This window comes from Monodelphis domestica, chromosome 1 (assembly GCF_027887165.1).
Source record: "Monodelphis domestica isolate mMonDom1 chromosome 1, mMonDom1.pri, whole genome shotgun sequence".
NCBI lineage: Eukaryota > Metazoa > Chordata > Mammalia > Didelphimorphia > Didelphidae > Monodelphis > Monodelphis domestica.
The window spans coordinates 660,101,838-660,123,657 of record NC_077227.1 but is presented as its reverse complement, the minus strand read 5'-3'; the positions used below and the strand labels follow the sequence as shown (position 1 = coordinate 660,123,657).

The 21,820-nt window shown below is 40.9% G+C and overlaps 1 protein-coding gene across 2 annotated transcripts in view; it reads right to left on the bottom strand.

The window, feature by feature from the left end:
• Positions 1-21,820, bottom strand: part of STPG4 (sperm-tail PG-rich repeat containing 4) — a 43,351-nt gene that overhangs the window by 12,128 nt on the left and 9,403 nt on the right. The window contains exons 2-5 of one of the 2 annotated variants that reach the window (XM_001382143.5): positions 20,745-20,804; positions 16,885-17,145; positions 10,364-10,428; positions 10,073-10,127 (exon numbers count right to left, since the gene is read on the bottom strand). In XM_001382143.5, coding sequence (XP_001382180.2) covers positions 10,073-10,127; positions 10,364-10,428; positions 16,885-17,145; positions 20,745-20,795 — 432 coding nt within the window. In that variant the 5' untranslated portion in view covers positions 20,796-20,804. The remainder of the gene's footprint in view (positions 1-10,072; positions 10,128-10,363; positions 10,429-16,884; positions 17,146-20,744; positions 20,805-21,820) is intronic. The other variant, XM_007476855.3, reaches the window with a different exon arrangement.

The following is a 21,820-nucleotide window of genomic DNA, read 5'->3' as shown; positions in this document are numbered from 1 at the left end:
ATCGGCCTCTACTCACGGCACTCGTGAGGCTGTGAGCCGAGGCGAGGCTTCTGGACCTAGAGAAGCCTTCACGGATTTCCCAGAGCTGAGGATCACATTGGAGCACAAGGCAGGGCTACATAATAACAATAATACGGTGAGCAGCAGTCCTAGATAGTGCTTCCTGGTTTTGTCTTTGTTTTCCCCCCGGACAATGCCTGGCACAGAGAGGGCACTTCTGATTGTCCAATTGAATCTGCTTAGCCAATAAAGGTGGAGGTTCGCCCCTATGGATGTGAACTCGAGATTACTTTGGAACGTGTGTAGGGACTTATATGGGAAGGTATTCCAGGAAGAGGGACTGCTGGGAACAATCACATGGATATAGGATTGGTTTGGTGGACAGTGAGCAGAAATCAAGTCTGGATGCTGTAGGAAGTGGGCCAAAACAAGACTCGTAAAGAAGGTTGAAAAGGGAGAATGGCCTTAAGGCTGCAGAAAACCCCGAATGCTGGACTAAGGAAGCCCGACCTTATTTTTTTTTTTAAAATATATTTTATTTGATCATTTCCAAGCATTATTCGTTAAAGATCATTTTCTTTTCCTCCCCCCCACCCCCCATAGCCGACGCGTAAGTCCACTGGGCATTACATGTTTTCTTGATTTGAACCCATTGCTTTGTTGATAGTATTTGCATTAGAGTGTTCATTTGGAGTCTCTCCTCTGTCATGTCCCCTCAACCTCTGTATTCAGGCAGTTGCTTTTCCTCGGTGTTTCCACTCCCATAGTTTATCCTTTGCTTATGAATGGTGTTTTTTTCTCCTGGATCCCTGCAAGTTGTTCAGGGACATTACACCACCACCAATGGAGAAGTCCATTACATTCGATTGTACCACAATGTATCAGTCTCTGTGTACAATGTTCTCCTGGTTCTGCTCCTCTCGCTCTGCATCACTTCCTGGAGGTTGTTCCAGTCTCCATGGAACTTCTCCACTTTATTATTCCTTTGAGCACAATAGTATTCCATCACCAACATATACCACAGTTTGTTCAGCCATTCCCCAATTGATGGGCATCCCCTCGTTTTCCAGTTTTGGGCCACCACAAAGAGCGCAGCTATGAATCTTTTTGTACAAGTCTTTTTGTCCATTATCTCTTTGGGGTACAGACCCAGCAGTGCTATGGCTGGGTCAAAGGGTAGATGAAGCCCGACCTTATTAATGGCCATACTGTTACCAAAACCAAAACCAAACCAAAGAACATCCGCACAACAAAAAGATATTCTAGTCTTTCATTAGTCCCCTTAATTTGGGGGAGAAGCGGCTAGTCAAAAAGTCCAAGGGGAAAAGTGGTGATGGGGAGTGTGAGTGGACTGCAAATTCAAAATGAGTCTACAGTGAGAAGTAAAGTTATGTGCCCCCCACTCCAGGGAATCTTGCCTAATGCCCTTTTGTGCACATGATCATCATCTTCCTGGGAAAACTAAGAAAAGAACAAGGTGTGAATTAGAATACAACTGGCTAGACAGGATGAGAACCAGGAACCCACAGGGGACAAAAATCCAAGGGGCTAAAAGGGGAGATTCAGGCTGGGAAGATCAACATCCCATGAGGAGATAAAATATTGATATTATTAATTAATATAATAATTAAATAATTAATATAACAATATAATAATTAAACATAAAATGTCAATGAGTTGTCTAACTCAATCTGCTCCCTGAATTTCCAGCCCTTTTTGTCATGTTATGTTTGAGACATTTCCAGGACCCTTGCTCCAAAATATAGGATGGAGGTCCTTTCTTGCCCCCTTTTGGGTTGGGGGGGGCTATTGATAAATGAACACTATTTATAGGCATCATATTTATTTGGAAGATGGAAAGCTGTGACCCCATGGACCATAGCAGGTCAATACTATCCACAGGGTTTTCTTGGCAAAGATACTGGAGTGGTTTACTAGTTCCTCCTCCAGTGGATTTAGGCAAACAGAGATTAAGTGACTTGCCAAGGTTATACAGGCCAGAGAGTTTCTGAGGCCAAATTTGAACCCAGGTCTTCCTGACTCCAGGTCCAAGTGCCTGCTGCATAGTGGGTGCTTAATAAATTCTCATTCCCTATTTTCCCCTCCCAGTAGACAAAAAGATATTAAAGATGGGCCACCACCTTCTGATTCAATGTGTCTTGAATTACTAAATTTGTAATTTTTGGAACATTTTAATGATTAAAACAAACAACAAAACCTGGCATTCATACAAATCATACCTGATGTGAAGAAGGGCATCTTCCATTTGTTGACCCTCCATATATTTTCTGAGTTGTAAAGCCCTTTAGAGTTCAATTTGGTAATTAACATTGCCTTTACAAATAGGTACGTCAAATTAGATAATAAGAGAGTAATAGTCCCAAGTGGTGCTGACATTCAGGGCTATATAGCCAAAATTTCCTACTTTTATTTTTAACAAATAGTACTAAAAATGCTATTGGAAGAAGTAAAAAAACAGACTAATTCTCCCCCCCTACCGCCCCCCCCCCTTTTTTTTGCTTCTTCTAAATGAGGTGATTATCTTTGGCCAAGTCAATAAGTGGTCCAATAGGCTGAATGTCCTAGAATTAGGTTGATCACATAATTGTATGGTTCATGAGGATGCTACTTCCCTACCTTCCCTCCTTTTCCTTCTCTCCCATTAGACTGTGAGCTCATCAAGGGCAGAGCCTATTTTTTGTTTCTCTTTCTATCTGCAGTGCTTAGCACAGTGCCTGGCACAAAGGAGGCACATGACAAATGCTTAATGACTGACTAACCTTAGCTGTGCTAATCAGTCCCTGGTAGTACAGATTACTGGAGCGGGAGAGAGTTCTGGCTCAGGGTTTAATGGCTTAGGAATATGATGGGATATATATTCTAGACAATGCGTTTAGCAGCGCTCTGAGCTGCATATGACCTTTCCTGAGTCCTAAGTGAGGGACAAATTAATCAGAGCTAGTTAACCAATCCCCAGCATTTCTGGGACAAAGCAGGAGTAGGTCATAATCAGGCTAAGGAACTTAGTGTTTTCCCATTTGAATCTGCAGGTTCTCAGGCTCCTGGGACACCAATCTGGACCTGAGTGGATGCTTGTTGATTGCTTCTAATACCACCAAGCAGCTCATGGTTACTACAATATTTGCTTTTGTTTAGAAAAAGGATTCTGCAATTCTTATAAAAAACTGGATCAATGACATTTTTTGTTGCATTTACCATCATGTCTTTGTAATGCTTGTATAGTTGATATGGACACTCATAGCTTTTTTTTTTTTTGGATTTATTTAATTTATTTAATTCTTTTTTCTTGAGACTGGGTTTCCCCCTTTTCCCTTTTCCATCCATGTCTTTCCCACTATGCCCAGATTAAACTTAACCTGCAAACTCCTTAATGTAGTCTATGGGGAACCTCAATACACACTTAAACTTCAAAAAAAAAAAATGTACATGGTTGACTCTACTTGAGTGAAACCCAAACCCTGTTCCTGAGTAGCAAGGAGTAAGCTGAAATCGGTGCCCCCAATCTTATCCAGCCCATTTCTTTCACACAAAGCACTTTGTAATCCTCAAGGTGCTAGAGAAATATGAGTTATGCTCCCAAAAGACAGGCTGGGAGAGCACAAGAGGGTCCATCACTACTTTGGCAGAGAACACAGGAACCGGTATTCTGAGGCAGGGTTCTCTTTCTTGTCTCTTTCAATCAGGGGAGCTGGGGCAAGCAAGCCAAAACACCTAATCCAACTTTAGGCATCTTTATAGAAGCAAAGTTTCTAGAATCAGGGAGGTGATAGGGAGGAACTCTGCCCTGGTTAGATCACATCTGAAATTTTGTGCTTATTTCTGAAAGCCACATTTTAGGAAGGTCAGGGAATGTTGGAACACGTCCAAGAGGCTGACTAGGATAAGGAGATACAAAACCACACCACACAAACATGATCCACTCTGATGGTCCACTCATGTGAAATTCAAATTGCATAAAGTCATTCCAATTATCTCCAAGTATGTTAAGGAAATGTCATGGAGAAATAGAGTGAAAACTGTTTTACTGGCCCCAGAAAATAAACTAGGACAAATGGGCAAAGCTGAGGGGTACATAAAAAAAACCCCAACAACTTCCTATTAAATTAGTGCCAATCAAAAGAGAAATGGGCTGCCTTTGGAGAATGGATGGTCACTAATGGATAGTTTATCAAGCAGAGGCCAGATTAGGCAGACCTACATGACCTCTGAAGTCTCTTTCATCACTCTAGTTCTCTAATTCTGTGAACAACTGCCATTTGTTCCAGGAATAGTATTATTCTAGGCCTGGTGACTGTGCTGCCCCAAATTTTCAAATGTGGAATTTATAGCTATCCTAGACAGCTAGATGACTCAATGAATTGGGTCTGGAGTCAGAAGATCTGAGTTCAAATTTGACCTCAGATACTTCCAAGTCACTCAACCTCTGCTTGCTTCCATCCACTAGAGAAGGAAATGGTAAACTACTCCAGTATCTTTGCCAAGAAAACCCCATGAACAGTTTGGGTGAGCTATGACCCAGGGGGCCACAGAGTCAGACATGCCTGCACACAATTATCCTACTAGACAGCGCTAATCAGAATGTTATAGCTAGAAGGCACCCCAAGATAGTTCATATATTCCCAACTCTGTTTTATAAATGGGGGAAACTGAAGCTAGGGAAATTAATTGACTTGCCTAAGCTCACACAGAAAGATAATGCTTGAACCTGATAATGTTTGAAACAAAATTTACGACTTCTCCACCGTACCATATTGCCCTTTTATTTATGCCAAAGAGATGATGGGTTAGGATTACTTCTAAGGAGATATTTCCATCAGAAAGCTTTTTTTTTGAAAAAAAAATTTATATCTAATAACAATTGAAATGATTAACACTTTCTTTTCTTAAAAATCTTTTTCCAATAAAAAAAAAAGTATAGACTCCATTCTGTTTCTCATTTGAAAGATCTCAGGCCTGGGAAATTCAATAGCTGGTAATTAAATCTGATCAGACTTCAAGCTGTACGCACCAAGACTCATGAGACTATATTAATAACAAGATGTTTGCATATGCTCTTGTCAAAAATACAATTAGGAATCTAAAACTAAAACTTTTTCACACAATTACCATCTGGTTATTTCCTGTGTTGGCATTAACTGTCAGGATGGTTTTTATCATTTGATTGCAGCTATACACATTTTGTAAATGTCACTAGTATATTTCTGACCTCTCCAAGACCTTTGATATTTTTAGGCATTTCTAATTGCCTACATTTAGACTTTAAAGGATCATCTTTTGGCAAAGAACCCCAAGACGCAGGTACTGGTCTTTGGCAGGGTCTGGGATGGAGGGCTTTCATAGGACAGATCCAATTTAACAGTAAGAGCGTATCTACTTTCAAAGAGATTTTTGTTGCATAGCCCATCGTATATTCTGAAGGGGGGGGTGTGTATACATATATATCCTCATGTATTTATCCGAACATTTTAGAGCGATCTACTCTATATGTATATACATGAGAATTTTAGAATGATCCGTATGTGTGTATCGCGTGTATATAGGCAGCTAGGTGGTATAGGTACAGAGAACTAGATGTGGTGTCCAAAAGACCCAAGTTCAAATCCAGCCTCAGCCACTTCCTGGGTGTGTGATCTCGAGCAAGTCCTTTCATTTCTGTTTGCCACTGGGGAAGGGAATGGCGGACGGCTCCAAGACCTTTGCAAGAAAACCCCAATGGGCAGAGCTCCAGGAGGCCATGAAGAGTCAGCCTTGATGGCACCAAGGGAACAGCAACAACTTACTTATTATTATTCTGTTTCTATGTGGATGTATTTATTGATGTGCACATGCATAAAGATGCTACTCAGTCCAGATCATTTTAAGATTCTCCTCCTTCCTCCTAATTATTCCTATTGTGTCCTTTCAGAATGATCCTTGAGAGGTCAAATAGTCCATCTCTGCTTACCCCAAATAGCGTCAACTTTTAATTATCCCCATTAGGAGAGTCGAATCTTAATCAGGCTCATTCTGGATGGCAAATAATCTGGAAAGTGTTTCATTTGTAATGCATCATGGGAGATGCTGGGCAGGAGATTTGCCTTCCTAATGATGTTTTGCTTTCACTGATATTAAAACTAATTTGCATTCTCTGAGCAGGCTTTTTTTGGTAATATAAAATGATGGTCTGCCTAGGAAGGAAAAAGCTCTCCATCCATGTGGCAGGGAAGCCACCTGGCTCTGTACCACCCTCTTCTCCTGCATCACTTCCCATGAGCCAATTGTTCCTTCCCCAAATGGTTTTGCTACTTTGTCACTGTATCAGTCAATGGCACCGATGATCTTTATTAGCAACGCTCCACTCTAGTACAGTGGTTTTAGGTTAAAGAAGAAATAAACGGATAAATGAGTGGGAGTCAGAGAAGTCAGTCTGAAACCCAGTTTCACTGCTGCCTAGGTGACCCTGGCCAAGTCACTTGACTCCCATGGCCTAGCCCTGACCACTCTCCTCCTTGGAACCAATACACAGGACTGATTCCAAGATGGAAGGTGAGAGTTTAAAAAATAATAATAAAGTGAATGGGAACCCCAAAGAAGGTTGACTATTGACTGTCCTACCAATTTATTAAATAAAGACTTCTTTAAAAGTAGAATAAAATAAGATAAAGGGGCCCTTTTACCAAGAGCACTTCGTGTTCTGACAGTGCACAAGAAGGGAAATATCCATGTTTCTATTTAGTTTTAAACTGATCGAGTGAATCCATTTTGACAGTTTTTTATTCTCATGGAACTTTGCTGCCATTTTGTTAATGGATAAGTGAAATGGGTTATTTAATTCAACAAATATGTAGCGAGTGCCTACTATGTGTTAAGTCGTTGTGCTAAGTATAGCTGTGCAAACACACATACACACACAAATGAAACTGTTTCTTTCCTTAAATAGTTTACATTCTACTGGGTTTATAGACTGTCTTTCACATTATTAGAGCAGTGCTCCTCAGTTTCACTCACTTCAATACAGAGTGGACACTGCGGGACTCATATCCAGTTTCTAAACAATTATTCTACAAATGTTATTAAGTAATAAATCTAATAAAAACCCATTTATAGCTAGCTCTATGCAAACTTTTTTCTGTGTATCTAATTCTGTCCTCTTTATTGCTGGTTTTTTATAATATTTTTAAAACACATAAGCATTATGAAACCCCACATTATAAATTAATTTTATTAGGCTAACGTAGTTTTTAATCCTAAGGTTTTCCTCCCTCCACTCGTCAAGAATGACGCATGTTTTCTGTCTTCCTCTTAATAAGTAACCAAAAGAATTACAGCTATGATAAATATGCTTAGCAAAAACGATGAGTAAAAGCTCTCAGGCACCTTCATGCCCAGCTGAGTCCCGGAATGAACAGAGAAGCTCTAGTCACAAGATGGAAAGTCAGTTTTTCCTCCATCACGTTCACCAATGAAAGCATGTAAGGTACACGGAGGCTGAATCTCTCTGCGAGTGCCACCAAAGCAGGAGCACAACTGGACACAGAAGAGAATTTCCCATTGATCCATTTGTTTATTTAGACTCCAGAGAGTTTCTTTTTATGGAAAAACAAATGGACTAGATGGTGCTCTTTCCATTCACTTCGAGATAAATGGATTTGATTTCCTATGCCGTGTAAGATATTATGTTAGGAACTACAGTTGCAGAATACTTTACATGTACCAGTGATCTCATTTAATCTTCACAACAACACAGTTAGGTAAAGAGTAACCATGTTGGGGCAGCTAGGTAGCCCAGTGGATAGTGTGCCAGACCTGGAATTCCTGGGTTCAAATGTGGCCTCAAATACTTCCTAGCTGTGTCACCCTGGGCCAGTCACTTAACACCCTTGGTTTTTCTTGCCTCCCAGTTATTATTTGGACAGAAATTAAGGCCCCCTCCAAAAAAAAAATCTTGTCTATTTTTTGAACTAAATATAACTCAGCAGCGGAACATTATAAAGAAGCTATTTATCAACAAATAAAAATGGATTTTCCACCCTCCAGGGTCCCAGTCCCAGAGGCACAAAAGAGAGCCTGGGGGACTTTTAAATCCAAGGTTCATATCTACGTGTCACTAAAACAATACCCTTCAAGAGCGAACAGAAAACAGTGGGCTGCAGCTGCGTGTCATCCCTTCAAATGAGCAATTACGGATGTTTGTTTTTTCCACATGCATGCATGACAGGGTGAGAAGCGACTGGGAAATGGCTTTGGAGACTCTTTCTCCCTGGTCTGGAAAGAAGGATAAACGTCCTTGTTTCTGCTTCAGCAAACCGTACAGGGAAGCAAATGGGTACACAGAGGTCTCCCGGCGACAAACAACACAGCGAGCACGTCTCTCCTCAGATGTCAGCCTGACCACGTCTACACAAGGCTCCAAATCGTACAGTTTAAAGCACTAGGTGGGGGTGGGCACACAAGAGAGTAGAAGCCAATTGGGCACCATTCTCTGGACTGAGACTGCCTCATATTTAGGACAAATAGGATCAAATGGAGAAAAGTCTGCACCATTAAACAAATAAAAATCTTTGTGTTTATGGTTTGGTTTTGTTGGTTTTTTGGGTTTTTTTACCCATGAATACACAAACATAATGCAAAATTGTGCCTTCAAGGTAACTGTGGGATTCTATTCAACTGTCATTCTATTTCTGAAAGTAGATTCTGGTAATAAAAACAAGATCTAGAATGTTTTTCAGTTTACAAATTGTTTCCAACAAATAAAATCAACTCCATTTTTTTCTTTTTAAGGCCTTTACGTTCCACCTTAGTAACAACTCTAGGCTAGGAGTTAGCTAGGAAGCATCTGAGACCAAATTTGAATGGAGGACCTCTTGCCTCTCAATCCACTGAGCCACACCACTGCCCCCCCCCAATTTCCTCTTGAGAGCTACAGCCTTCCATAGCTAGCTCTTTCCTCCACTCCCTATCTTAGATGTCTTCTGCTTCAGGTGACTCCCCAGAGTCTTGCCTTTTCAAGAGGCCAGCAGGGGTGCAGGTGACCCTTCAGCTAGTCGGGGTCTGGCACCCTACGATTCCATCCACTCCGACCAGACTCATTGATTGCCCCCAACTGCTTTGTCTCTGGGAACTGCCCCTTCTTGTCTCTTTCATTGGTCCCTTTCAGTCTGCAGTGTCGCCACGTGGGGCCGGTGTGTGTGTCATGGCTCTACCGATCCATCCCTCCTCCACATCCAGCAGTGCTTCTGTGAGGACTTGGGCAGTTTTTTTCGGAGCCCAAGGATAAAGCTCATCCTAGGAGACTGGTACTGTGTAAAGCACCCAGGCTCCTTCCTCACTCTTCCTTTACCTGCCTTGGGTTATACACAAGAAATCACGAATTCCTGAGGGGGGATTCAAGTCTGCTTTCTCCCATCTGTTCTCTCCTTCACCTGGACGATCTCATCAATGTCACATACTCGCATCAATAGAGCGCTCCTTCCCCAATGAGACACAGTTTGTGCCAGAACTACAGATTGGCTGGCTTTCGATTTCCTGCTCTCCTTCCTCTATTCGTGCTACTCATATGAATATTAATTTTTGACATAGCCTGATTCATCTTCATGAGAACCAATTTTAGCCATAATTCACTAACATAAGTGGAAATTTTAAGAGATAGAAAAAGCACTTTTCAGTCCTTGAAAGGGAAAAAACCAAAACTCTCAGGTATTCTTGTTTCCTGAATCATCTTTGTTGTTTAATCTCACAATTTACTACAAATGACTCAATATTTATTAAAATCTTCAATTTCTTTTCAGCATTAAATCAAAGAGTAGCATTCTTTTGTTATTTGCTTTTTTTGCAAAATGTTTTTCTTTACAGAGCGTGGAATTGGCCATAAGGAAACCAGACTCTACCGCGCCACTCTGACTCTAGCTAGGGTTATGGCTTTGGGAAGGCCATTAACCTAAAGGAGGTTTGTTTCCTTAACTATAAAGTGAGGGAGTTGGACTAGATTGATATCCTATGATATCCTATAATATCCTATGACGTAAAGCCAAGCATCTCATCAAGGATTAACAGTTATCTACAATGTACTTACAGGAATAAAATAACATGTTGGAAATCTTTCAACAGTAGAACGGAATACAGAGTTCCTGTAAAATAAAAATGCAACATGTCCAATTATAAAGCTAATTTTCTTTTAGCCAACATTTTATTAATTCTTGTCTCTTAAAAATATTTGAATTCCTTCATAATATAATAAAGATTAAAAGAATATTATGCTTGGCAGAAATGAAAATGTTAAAGCATTGTAATATTTCTTAAAGACTTTTTAGAGGGGAATTAAATAAATGAAATAATTATTTTAATAATAACAAATAATAATTACCTGGCAAGGAATTTGGGAACTGGTGCTGGACCAATATTATATTGCCCTGGTGCAATATCAATTGTCTGCAAGATAAGAACATGGGTTAATAACATTCTAATAATAATATAATTATAATAAATGAGATATTATAACATATAATAATAATAGAGTAACACAGGTCCTAAAGTCATTTTATTATGTCATTTATAATTCTTTATCCCAAGATCATAATTCTTATAGCATTAATTTTCTATTTTAGCAGTTTAAGAAAGGTCTGATTTTTCTAACCACATTTTCAAAGCTATCTAATCCATTTTCTAGATCACTAAATCTAAATAATTTTCAAAGATATCTAAAATATTCCCAGGTCATTAATTATCTATGTATTTATCAATATGGGATCTCCACCAATTTCTATCACAAAACCTATGAAGAACAGCAGAAAAGTCTCTTAGTCTGAGACTAAGAAAAGTTAAGTGACTTGGCCAATGTCACTTGCTAGAGGTGGGACCTGAATGCAATTCTTCTCGGTTCAAAGTCTCAAATTCTATCCACTACAACATACTTCCTCTTTAGGGTTGTAAAATTGAAGCCTACCTCATTTTATGAAATCATTGGGTCTTTGAGAATCATAAAAGAAATATATAAATTAAATTATCGGAAAAGGAATCATTCTTTACAGCTACTTAAGGAATTATTATTAAAGAGATTCTATGGTAAATTATCTTCTAACGTTAAAAATTATCCCCTAGGGCATTTCTCTCTCTAAATCAGATTTTCAAATATATTACCTTTTTAAGTGGAACATATCTCTAGGTCTGCTAGCATTGTTCATATTCAACTGCACTATTTTTTTTAACTCTTACCTTCTGTCCTAGAATCAATATCATGTATTGGCTTTAAGACAGAAGAATGATAAGAGCTAGGTAATGGGGGTGAAGTGATTTTCCCAGGGTCACATAGCTAGGAGATATCTGAGTTCACATTTGAACCCCAGGACCTCTCTATCCCTAGTCCTCTCCATCCACCAAGCTGCTAAGCTCTCCCTACAACGGCACTATTCTAGTCACCACTTAGCTGATCCTTATAGACATTTCTGCCCCATATGCAAATTTTGCAGTGGCAACGATGATGAGAATAAATATGAATTAATTTTAAAAGGTCCAGCTGCACCATTGCTCCAGCTCAGTGTTTTCTGGATATTGCAATCTCCAAAAAAGCATTGGGTTTGTCTATAACTTAGAGGAGAAACATGGAGCCCTTAAGATAAGGCAATTATTTTTTCACATGCCCTCAGCAGTCAAGATTAGACTTTTGTGATGAAGGATCCTGGAAATGCCCTGAAATATGGGCCAGGGTTTTAGGCCATACTGCTAAAACTGACAAAGAAGACTGGGGCTCCCTGGAGCACTGGACACCTCTCCCAACTGGTTACCTCTTTCTTTTTCATGGTGCATCGAGTGGCCCAAAGTCTTACTGCCAAGGCCATCTCCCAATGCATCATGGTTGCATGTTTGGTGTGTGTGGCTATGTAGGTTTAACTTTCTGCTTTGGAGTGGGATTTTCCATGGCAGGGTTTCTCTAGCAGAATTCTCCCTATCACAATTATGCTTCCTTAGCCCAATAATGATGCAAAATTGGGCAGCATGGACCACAGAAATGTTCTGCTTCTCAGCTAATTAATGTTTCTAATCAGGTTTTACAGGCAGATACCCAGAGGTCTTGCCATAACTGGGTATCATAAATAAAGCATAGCAGAATCGGTTATTAACCTAGATAATTAATGAAGTAATGTTAATTGTGTTCACAGACCTCAGGGTCAATCATTTCTTCTAAGATCACCTTGGATTTATATGAATATAGGCAAGCCTTTTGGAATAATGTATATCTCTCTATCCCCTATTTATTGTAGGAAATGTACAGAGATAAAAGGTGATCCCTGTCCTCAAGGAGCTGACAACCTAGTAGTCAAATGACTACTCAATGAGTATCTGATAAGTGCCTCCTAGGTGCCAGACACTGTGCTAGGTGCTAGGGACACTAATATAAAGAATCCTTCAGCCTCGGTCTTCCCATTAGCTAGGGTTATAAACATGGGCCACACTGGACTTTACATGATGAAATGTCAAATATTTTGTATTTGCCATTTGCTTTTACTTGTTCTAAGGGAAATCAAATGGGCACAAAAAATGCAAAACAAAATGGCAGCCTAGCTGTATGACCCTGGGCAAGTACCTTAACACAGAGCATTTCTGTGGTCCGTGCTGCCCAATTTTGCATCATTATTGGGCTAAGGAAGCATAATTGTGATAGGGAGAATTCTGCTAGAGAAACCCTGCCATGGAAAATCCCACTCCAAAGCAGAAAGTTAAACCTACATAGTCACACACACCAAGAGCTAGCCTTTGCCACTCTTCTGTCTTCAAATTGATACTAAGACAGAAAGAAAGGGCTTTAGAAAAATGAACAACAACAACAACAAAAATGGCAATTTGAGACTAAGAGTTGCTGTAGAGACTTTTTCCTGTTCCACAGGGGGCCCCCAAAAAGTAAAACCTGGGTGGAAGAAAGGATTGGGGTTCAGGGAACAAGTAGGCCAATCCCAGGAATCCACAGAACACCAGGAAGTCAGTCTAGCACTCAGTCTTGGCTCCAGCAGAGGAAAGATCACTGAAGCAAGCTGTCCTTTGTATGGAAAGATAGTCTGTGTGACTCAAAGAGCTGAGACCAGATCTGAGCATCGCTGAAGCATAAAATTAAATAAGAAATACTCATTCAGAAAATTGAAAAAGAGTCTTAATGGCCCTAGGACAATATCTAGAAATTTAAGACAAAAGGCTATTTTAATGTAAGTGGAAAGATGTAAAGCGTTTAAGCCAAGGTCCAGTAGTTCAACCTTAAACCAAGTGCCACTAATATAGGCCATTATTTAAGTGCCTACAACCAAGAACAAGTATCTCTCTAAGTTTTAAAAAAGTTTAGAAAAGGAGCTTTGCAACTTTTAAAAAGATTTCAACAACTATTGCAGAGGCAATTCATTAAGCTTACAGAAAGAGAGGACTCAAATAATGGAAGAAGGAGGAGTGCATCACATATATGAACTTGCAATGCAAAGAGAAGAATCACGTTTTTATGACTTTGGATTTCCATTATAACACTCATTATTATATAATAATAATTTTTTGAGGCTGGGTGTCCCTAAATCACCCATTCTGGAAGTGTTGCAGTCCCTCTCCTGCTCAATCATGCTGCCAGTGTGCATGGGAGCTTTGATCCAGCCTAGCTTGGCTTCATTGTTCTTGGAACAATGGAAGCCTAGCTGCTCCCACTCCTGTCGGCTCACCATCTTGGATTTCACCTGGATTAGCCTTGGTATGAACATTCAAATGGCTTTAGCCCTGTGGTAGCTTAAAAATCCAAATCAAGTGACACCCCAGCCTCTGCCTCCCCAGGAGTAGGGATGATAAGTGTGTACCACCATGCCTGGCTTGACATTATATTTCAAATATGTTGTGTTTGTTATTTTCTTTTTCTCAATTTGCATTAGTGAATGACCACACATTCATGGATCCAGATTCTCAACTAATTACATAGGATGGACATTTGATTAGATTATGAGCTCTTTGAGGACAGGAATTGTCTTTAACCTCCTTTTTTTTAAAAATCCCACTGCGTGCCACAGTTCCTGACACATAGTAGGTTCTTAATAAATGTTTATTGACACTGATATGAGGTTTAATTAGTCATGGCTAACACTCTGGTGAGGAGCCTCTCCAGGATTAGCAAAGGGAGGGGGTTCCTCAGATCACAGGACCCTCTGGACTTGCCAGAAAAGAAGCATCCAATGCAGGGTCTTCAGGGATGACACTAAGTAGAGCTGAATGAAAATACAGAACTTCAATAATGGTCATCTGTGTTTTTCTAAGGAAAGATGTAGCCCTTGGGGATTTAGGTAGAGTTCAGTGGGCCCCAATTTATATTTGAGTCTCAAGAATTCAGGGTCACCTTCAAATCCAAAATGAAATATCAAAATAGGACTTTGGGGAAAGTCACTGACCAATCCAATCCATTAAGAAGGAGGCAGTGTGGAGTCAGTAACTTGAGTGTTAGTTAACCTTAGAACCTGAGAAAACCTGATTTCAAATCCTACTATAGATACTACCTTCGTCTCCTTTTAGTCTCAGTTTCATCTTCTCTAAAATGGAGATATTAAAAGTATCTACCTCATTCAGTTGTTGTAAGGATTAAATAAAATAATGTATGAAAAATGCTGCAAACCTTGAAGTACTATTAAAAATATTACATATTTTACATATTATTATAACATAGTATGTATTATATTCATATACATGCATGCTATAGCTATAGCATAATTAATAATAATAAAATAACCAGTTGGAACCAGGGAAAAGGAAGGAAATGATGGATATCTACAATGCCCTCCTTGATGTGCTGGGGAAATGATTTCACATGTAACTATCTTGGAAACATAGATAACTCATATATGCCATCCTATCAAATTCAACTATATTTAAGTATTTTTGTATAACCACTTACTTTATATAACTATTCACCATAACACTTATCATTCCATTAAATTTTGCTGTCTATAAAGTATTAGGTTCATTCTTTACATATGAGAGCCAGGATTCGCATGCAACTCTAGCTCCTTAATGATCTTGCATTTTCTATTCATGCAGAAACTTTATTTGCAAGGCATTTTCACATTTAACATCTCATCTTGGCTTAACAAGAACCCCACTGACTGGAGAGGGATGAGATTTTATTATGCTAATTTTGACTGGTAAGAAAGATGAAACAGGGAGGCATGGTTGTTTCAGGGTCTCTTCCTGCCCCCATTCCATTGTCCATGCTGGGCCACTTGGGATGCCTTTGAACCCTTCACTTATTAAAATCTTAACCATCTTTTAAGACTCGGCTTTTGTTCAACCTTATCCTTGGAGCATTCTCCAATCATATCTACTTACACTAAATCCTTCAGACCTTATTTGTGTGTTAAACTTCCCCTTAAAGTCTTAATTATATTTTATTTTATAGCATCATTTTAATGTTTCATATTTGTTTCTCCAGGAAGATGATAAACTCCTTCAAAGAGCCATATTATTCATATATCTATATCTATCTGACTGTCTATCTGACTGTCTATCTATCTATCTATGTCTATGTGTCTGTATCTGTCTGTCTATCCATCCATCCATCCATCCATCTATCTATCTATCTATCTATCTATCTATCTATCTATCTATCTATCTATCTATCTGTCTGTCTGTCTATCAATCCGTCTGTCTGGCTATCTCTCTGTCTGTCTGTCTGTCTAGCTATCTGGTATCCTACTCCATGCCTAGCACAGTTTTCTTCTTGGTACTCAAAGTTGTGAATGAAGTCTTTTGGGATGAGCCTCCTGAGCCTCCTGAGATGATATCTGAAGAGTGCTCAGCACAAGGTAGGTGCTCAATATGTGCTTGTGTATTCCCTCTGTCAGGCCAGGCATCCTTTCTGGCAGATTATACAGCCCAAAATAATTCTTTAAAAATAAAAGAATAGATGACGCAGACCCACTTCCATAGCGGTCATTGTTGGAAGAGCACACTCATACAACACTAAAATCCCCAAATAAAACCAAAAATAAACTGGAAAAATAAAAGAATGGTGGGGGGCAGCTGGGTGACTCATTGGATTGAGAGCCAGGTCTACAGATGGGAGGTCCTGGGTTCAAATGTAGTCTCAGACACTTGCTAGCTGTGTGACCCATTGCCTAACCCTTACCACTCTTCTGCCTTGGAATTGATATACAATACTGATTCTAAGATGGAAAGTAAGGGTTTTATGAATAAATAAAAGAATAGCAAGGCATTGCTATGATTAGGTTGATTAATGTGAGTATTTACCAATAGAAATGATTTTGTATATAAAAGTAATTGTTTAAAATAAGCTGGTCAGTGTCTAAGCTGGCTTTGAAAGAACCCAAAATGTCTCTGTGCAGTGAACCTTCTGAACGAGTCCTTCCGGAGCCAGGATGAAGCCCTCCACGCATCTCTTCAACCCTTACCTTCCATCTTGGACTCCATACATGTGTGGGCTCAAGAAAGAAGAACCGTAAGGGCGAGCCACGGGCGTAGGTGGCTCGCCCAGAAAGCGTCTGAAGCCGTATTGGACCCCAGGACCTCTCGTCTCTGGGCCTCTTCTATTGATCTTCACAGGGATAAGAGAGCCAGGATTCTCCCATGACCAAAATTCCTTTTAGCAGGCTTCCCCCGGGGGAGGCGGGGAACTGCAAAAGGCAGGTTCCTGCGGAGGATACGCGCAAACAGAAGCGCGGGGCTTGACCGACTTGTTTTTTATTTCTTAATCTTATTCTTCTTATTACCTTTGGTGGTGAATAATTCGTTCCTGTGGACTTCTTTATGAATGCCTCTTTCCTTCCTGACTCTAAGCCTTCCCCTTCCCTGCTCAGAAACAAAGGTTAAAAGAGACGAGGAAGCTGGGTGACTTCCTGGGAGCCTGGACGAGAGCTTTACCTCATCTTTGAAACACAGCTTGTTGGGCATTGGCCGTGGAGTGTCTTTGAAGGAGTAAGAAGCCATCTGCTTTTTGATCAGCTCCACAAAGTCTGGGGGCAGGTACTTGGGCACGTCGGGCAGCGTCATGTCCCTTTTCGGTTCCACCAGAGACCTCTTGCTTCTCCCTTGGCCTTTAAAGTTGTACGTGTTGCGCACGGGGTTTAAGAGGGACTCTTGAAGAAAGTCCCGCAGCGTGTAGGTGCCTGGGTTTGGAGTTTCCTGTGGAAAAGCAACATGGGTTCTGCCGTCACTTGTGGTCCCGCTTTATCTCTCTCCGTTTCGAATGAGTGTTTTACCCCGTGCTACGACCCAAACGCTCTTACTGCTACAGGACTTGGAGGCTGCCTAGAACCAGATTATTTTATTTCTGCAATACTCGTTACATAAAGCTTGAGCAATCCTGGGGCCCGACACACCATCCAACCCCACTGTGACCATCAGGCAGGAGCAGGGACCCGCCATCTGTCCTGGCACTCCTTTGCCTTCCCACCTGCCACCAGTCGAGGGCCAGCCAGCCTCCTGAACGCCTCCCATTGGAGAGATCGTCTTCTTAACACTGGAATGAGTCTTGAGGCAGGATATCCACTAAATATGCCTCTCCCCTCCAAACCTGCCAAAAAACCACCTCCCCAGCCTCCTTCAACACCGCTCCAAATCTGCCTTCTGGAAGGGGCTCTACCTGGTTTCCCAGCTACAAATGAAGGCTTTCCCCTTTCAGATTTCCTTCTGTTTACTTTTTATATATCTTACATGGGCTTGTTATTTACATTTTGTCTCCAGTAGAACATAAAGTTATTTGAGGGCTAGAACTGTGTTTTTGTCATTATTTGGATGCAAAGAATTTAGCACAGTTCTGGACATATTGTAAATACTTAATAAATACTCGTTAGTCAATTTTTGTTTTATCCCTTACTTTCTTGAAGTCAGTTCTAAGTCAGAAGAGTGGTAAGGGCTAGGCAATGGGGGTTAAGTGACTTGCCCAGGGTCACACAGCTAGTTTGAGGCCAGATTTGAACCCAGAAACTCCCATCTTCTGGCCAGGCTCTCTATCCACTGAGCAACCTAGTTTCCCCCTACTTATTGGCTAAATCCCTGCCTTGACCATCTGCCCTGAATCAAGACTTCTATGTGCTGCCTTTCCTTCTCTCTTTCCACCCCTTGCTCTGGGATTATTAAAGTCAATAATTAATATTGCTATTGGGACAAGCATATTTTCCTGTTGCTTCACTCAGCTTCCCTTGGATTCTGAAAGGTAGTCTGTCTAAGCCAATCATCTATCTATCCATCCATCTATCAATCATCTATCTATCTATCTATCTATCTATCTATCTATCATCTATCTATCCATCCATCCATCTATCTATCCATCATCTATCATCTATCCATCCATCCATCCATCTATCTATCCATCATCTATCTATCATCTATCTATCTATCTATCTATCTATCTATCTATCATCTATCCATCCATCCATCTATCTATCCATCATCTATCTATCATCTATCCATCCATCTATCTGTCTATTTATCATCTATCCATCATCTATCTATCTATCTATCTATCATCTATCCATCCATCCATCTATCTATCCATCATCTATCTATCATCTATCCATCCATCTATCTGTCTATTTATCATCTATCCATCATCTATCTATCTATCTATCTATCTATCCATCCATCCATCTATCCATCATCTATCTATCTATCTATCTATCCATCCATCCATCTATCCATCATCTATCTATCTATCTGTCTATCATTTATCCATCTATCTGTCTATCTATCCATCCATCCATCCATCATCTATCTGTCTATCTATCATTTATCCATCTATTTCTATCCATTCATCCATCTATCTATCCATGAATCCATCTATCTATCCATCATCTATCTGTCATCTATCCATCCATCTATCTGTCTATCATCTATCCATCTATCTATCTGTCTATCTATCCATCCATCCATCTATCCATCATCTATCTATCTGTCTATCTATCATTTATCCATCTATCTATCTGTTCATCTGTCCATCCATTGATTTGTCCATCCATCTATCATCTATCTATCTATCCATCCATTCATCCATCTATCCATTAATCCATCTATCTATCCACACATCCATCTATCCATCCAATGTATTATATATATACCATGTGTATATACTAATATACTATATTAATATAGTTAAATTACTTTATAATTAAATTTAATTATTAATATTAAATATTCATTAAATAGAATTGATACTATATCATTGTATGTTGTATATGTCATATATAATTATAGAATAATAGATCATATGTAAACTATATATTAAATTTGTGCCCTCTGCAGGGAAATGAGGACCATTTCTATTTATACAGTTGTCTTCACAAGAATAAACAAATGACTGCTCTGATGGAAAGGGCCATGCTTAGGGGCCCATTTTAAGAAACATTTGTCCCAAGGCGGGTCGGGGAAGGGAAGGAGGGGCAGGGGCTCGTTTTAGAGCCAGAAAGACGGACATTCCAACCTCACTTCTACCACTTCCTAGCCGTGTGATCATGCACTGCGCTTTAAGTTCACTTAAGTCCCAGGTTGTGAACTTTATCAAACAAAATGACAGGTCTTTGATGTACTGGGAACCAATAGCTAAATGGCTAAAAGAGAATCTGAAAAAACATGTAAATAAGATCCATGTACTAAGATATAAACAAAACGGTGAAATACCCTCCCTCATAAAACATTTCTTGTTGTTTAGTTGTTTTTGACTCTACAGGACCCCGTTTGGGATTTTCTTGGCTGAGATCCTGAAGTGGTTTGCCATTTCCTTCTTCAGCTCATTTGACAAGATGAGGAAATGGAGGCAAATAAGGTGAAATGACTTGCCCAGGGTCACCCCACTAGTGTCTTGAGGCCAGATTTGAACGTAGATCAAATCTTGACTCCAGCCCCACCACCCTATCTCCTGTGCCATCTATTTTGGTTCTATCATGGTCTGGAAGCATGTCATCTCATTAGGCTGGATTGCCTTCACACATTTGCTTGATGTCTGGAAGCCAGTCCTAAAATTAAAGCATCAAAACTCCCTTTCACACAGTAAAGAAATTCATCAGCAGTTCTTTGTCTTTTCTGCTTTTGTATTATCTTTTTTTAGAGAGGATTTCTCTAATCCAGTTGTTGAAAGTTTCCCTTTTCCAAAAATATAGAGCAGTTGGGGTGAAATGACTTGCCCAGGGTCAAACGGCTAGGCAGTCTGAGGCCAGATTCTGGACTGCCTTGAGACACAGCTAGTACAAATGCATGTTGCAATCCCCAATTCTTCAGGCTTTCACTCTTAACATTAGGCTGCTGTCTTCCAAGCTCTGTCCCCATTTCCCTTCCTGCTCGACTCCCATTTTATACCCAAATCTGGCTTCTCCCTGAACTCCAGCCCTTCCTCCTGGGTCCAAACCTTCCCCATCCCTTGAAGTCGGGGGAAGGAGGAGTTTAAATGGTTTCATCAAAGGAGGACCTGGGGCAGAAACCAGTGTGGAGGCGAGGCAGGTCACTCAGCACAGGGCTGCGGGCAGGCTTTACTACTACTGTTTCTGGGGTCCCTGGGTCGTCCCTCCCTAGCCACCGGGTGCTCCCCAATACTAAATCGTCAGGATGCCATTTGTGGGGGTCACTGGTTTCACTTTTTAGAGCTTTTATTTGGGAACAATTAGTTACATTGCTAATGCCTCTGACTTCACTAAATTGGTAAGTTTATAATGGGATTAATAGGTAGGAATAACGCTTCCTTACATAACAGTTTCATACAAAAAAAGAAGGGAAAACTGAATTATACGTACTTTCAGCGTCGTCCGCCACCACGTTTCTCTTTGAATCGATAAGTCTCTCATTCTTATTTTCTAGTTATAAAAACAAACTCGTTATCTGTGTGTATATATACATGTATTGGGGAGATGATTCTCTCCAGTCATCTATAACTTATAAAATGTGATTATTAATTAATTTATTATTCATTATTCATTAAAAGTCTCCCCGAAGGTACTTTGAACCTCGACGTCAAAACCAAGATGACATAAAATGTTTCCTTGCAAGAAATATTTGCTCAGGCTTTGTTTTTCCTTTTTGGGCTTTCAACTTTCCGCTGATAAAAGGTGAGGATTGGCCGGCCACTGTTTCTGTGGAGAGGAGATGCTGCGAGGACAAAGGGGGATCTTAGAGGGGAGTCTGCTTTGGGGCCTTAGGAAGAACGGGGTGTTTGAACCCGAGATGGGGTTCCAATTCTATTCATAGCGAGGAGGAGGAGTGAATTCCAGCCCGGGGGAAGGGCCCGGAGAAGGGAGACAAGGAGCGGGGGAGGAACGCCTCGTTTGGATGGACCTCAGGGACCGGGAAGCAGGGAACGCACCAGGCGGAGGCGGGCGGAGAGCTTCTAATGCCCCACGCTTCCAGGTGGCCTCGAAGGACCAGGAAGCCGCCGGAGCTCATTCAATAGGGAATGGCTGGCTCTACGGGGGACGGGCTGCGGAGAAGGCGGGGGAGGCAGAGAAAAGCAGAGGCTCCTTCCAAAGTGGGCTAAGAGCTGAGGAGGCCCCGAGCGCGAGGAGCGGCAGATCTGAGACTCGCCCCATTGGCCCCGCGGCACGAGGGAGTCCTCCAGCAGGGCCAGGCTTGGCGGTCAGGACGGAGCCGGGGGGACCGGGACGCCCTGGACCGAAAGAGGGGAGTGGGGAGGAGGAGTTTGGGGGGAAGATCTAGGTTGGTGCAAGCTGATTCCGAGATGCCCAGGGAGCGCCCATAACCGTCTCATCGGCCTTTGGCTGCAGGGCTGGCGTTAGGGAGTCATCCACGGAGGAGATCATCATTAAACCTTTGGGACCTCACGATCTCGTTTAGCTGCCAAAGCGCGGCTGAGCCG